General features: G+C 51.5%; 1 protein-coding gene across 1 annotated transcript in view; it reads right to left on the bottom strand.

Moving 5' to 3' along the window:
- Positions 1 to 98, bottom strand: part of YIPF6 (Yip1 domain family member 6) — an 8024-nt gene extending 7926 nt beyond the window's left edge. The window contains exon 1 of the mRNA XM_029959151.1: positions 44 to 98. Coding sequence (XP_029815011.1) covers positions 44 to 46 — 3 coding nt within the window. The 5' untranslated portion in view covers positions 47 to 98. The remainder of the gene's footprint in view (positions 1 to 43) is intronic.
- Between the last annotated feature and the right edge of the window lie 922 nt (positions 99 to 1020).

Raw genomic sequence — 1020 nt, 5'->3', positions numbered from 1 at the left:
GGCCACCCGGAGCTGTCCCCGCGCAGGGCCAGGTCGGACCCACCATCCATCCCCGCTGGGCTGGCACCAGCTGCGGCACCGGCCGAGCTCTTCCAGGCACCTCCTCGTTTAAGGACAGCAATCCCTGTTGGCGGAGGGTGCTCCGTTATTTTGCGTCACCCAAGTGGTTGGAGCGTGGTGGGCCATCGCGGGTCATCTCGTCACCCCCTGCTTCCCTGGGGGGCACTGGGAGGATGAGAGGGGCCCTCCAGATCCCTCCCTTCTTTTGTTGGTGGTGTTTTGTCATTGTTCATATCACGATGAGAATTTTTCCCAATGAAAGGTCGATTTCAGTGTTGACTTTGAGGGAGTTGCCCGTTCAGAAGTGCTGACAGATCACCAGAGCACCCAGCCAGGTTGTGTCACCTGAAACCACCACGTCCCACGTGTTTAACACGTTTCTGACCCGTCCAACTGCTTTGAATTGTTTTCCCTTCCCAGAGCTGTAGCTACACCTTCATATACACCTTCCCTGTGTCGTCTCCCACATCTCCTGGGACTCGATGATCTTAAAGGTCTTTTCCAATCCAAGTGATTCCATGATTCTCTGCTGTTATAAATGCACTAGAACCAGCCCAGGCCAGCAGAGCAGCCAAGGGGGCAATGAAGGCAGACACAATCCGTGCTGGTCACACACGGTTTTCCTGCCAGCTGGTTGCTTTCAGTTGGTGTTAATAGGTTTAGCTGCTGCCCTTTTGTTCAGAATAATTCAGAGCTTCCTTGTTATCGAGGCCATGGCTGGAATAGCCCATGTTTGCCCATCTGGAAGCAGCAGAGACAAAAGCTGGTGTGACTGAAACTGCCAACGTCACAGGGCTGTGAGACCTAATGTGAGCTACAAAAACACAAATCTCTGCTCAGTCCAGGGCAAAAAAAAAAACCCCCAAAAATAGAAATGAGAGGGATTTTAACAAACCTGTTGGTTAATGGAAATGCTCTTCTTTTCCTTCATCACTTTGCTCAAAACTGTTTCCCTTTTTG

This window comes from Manacus vitellinus, unplaced genomic scaffold (genome assembly GCF_001715985.3).
Source record: "Manacus vitellinus isolate BGI_N305 unplaced genomic scaffold, ASM171598v3 scaffold_19_pilon, whole genome shotgun sequence".
NCBI classification, from domain to species: domain Eukaryota; kingdom Metazoa; phylum Chordata; class Aves; order Passeriformes; family Pipridae; genus Manacus; species Manacus vitellinus.
The sequence above is the reverse complement of the archived record's forward strand: the minus strand, read 5'-3'. Positions and strand labels throughout refer to the sequence as shown.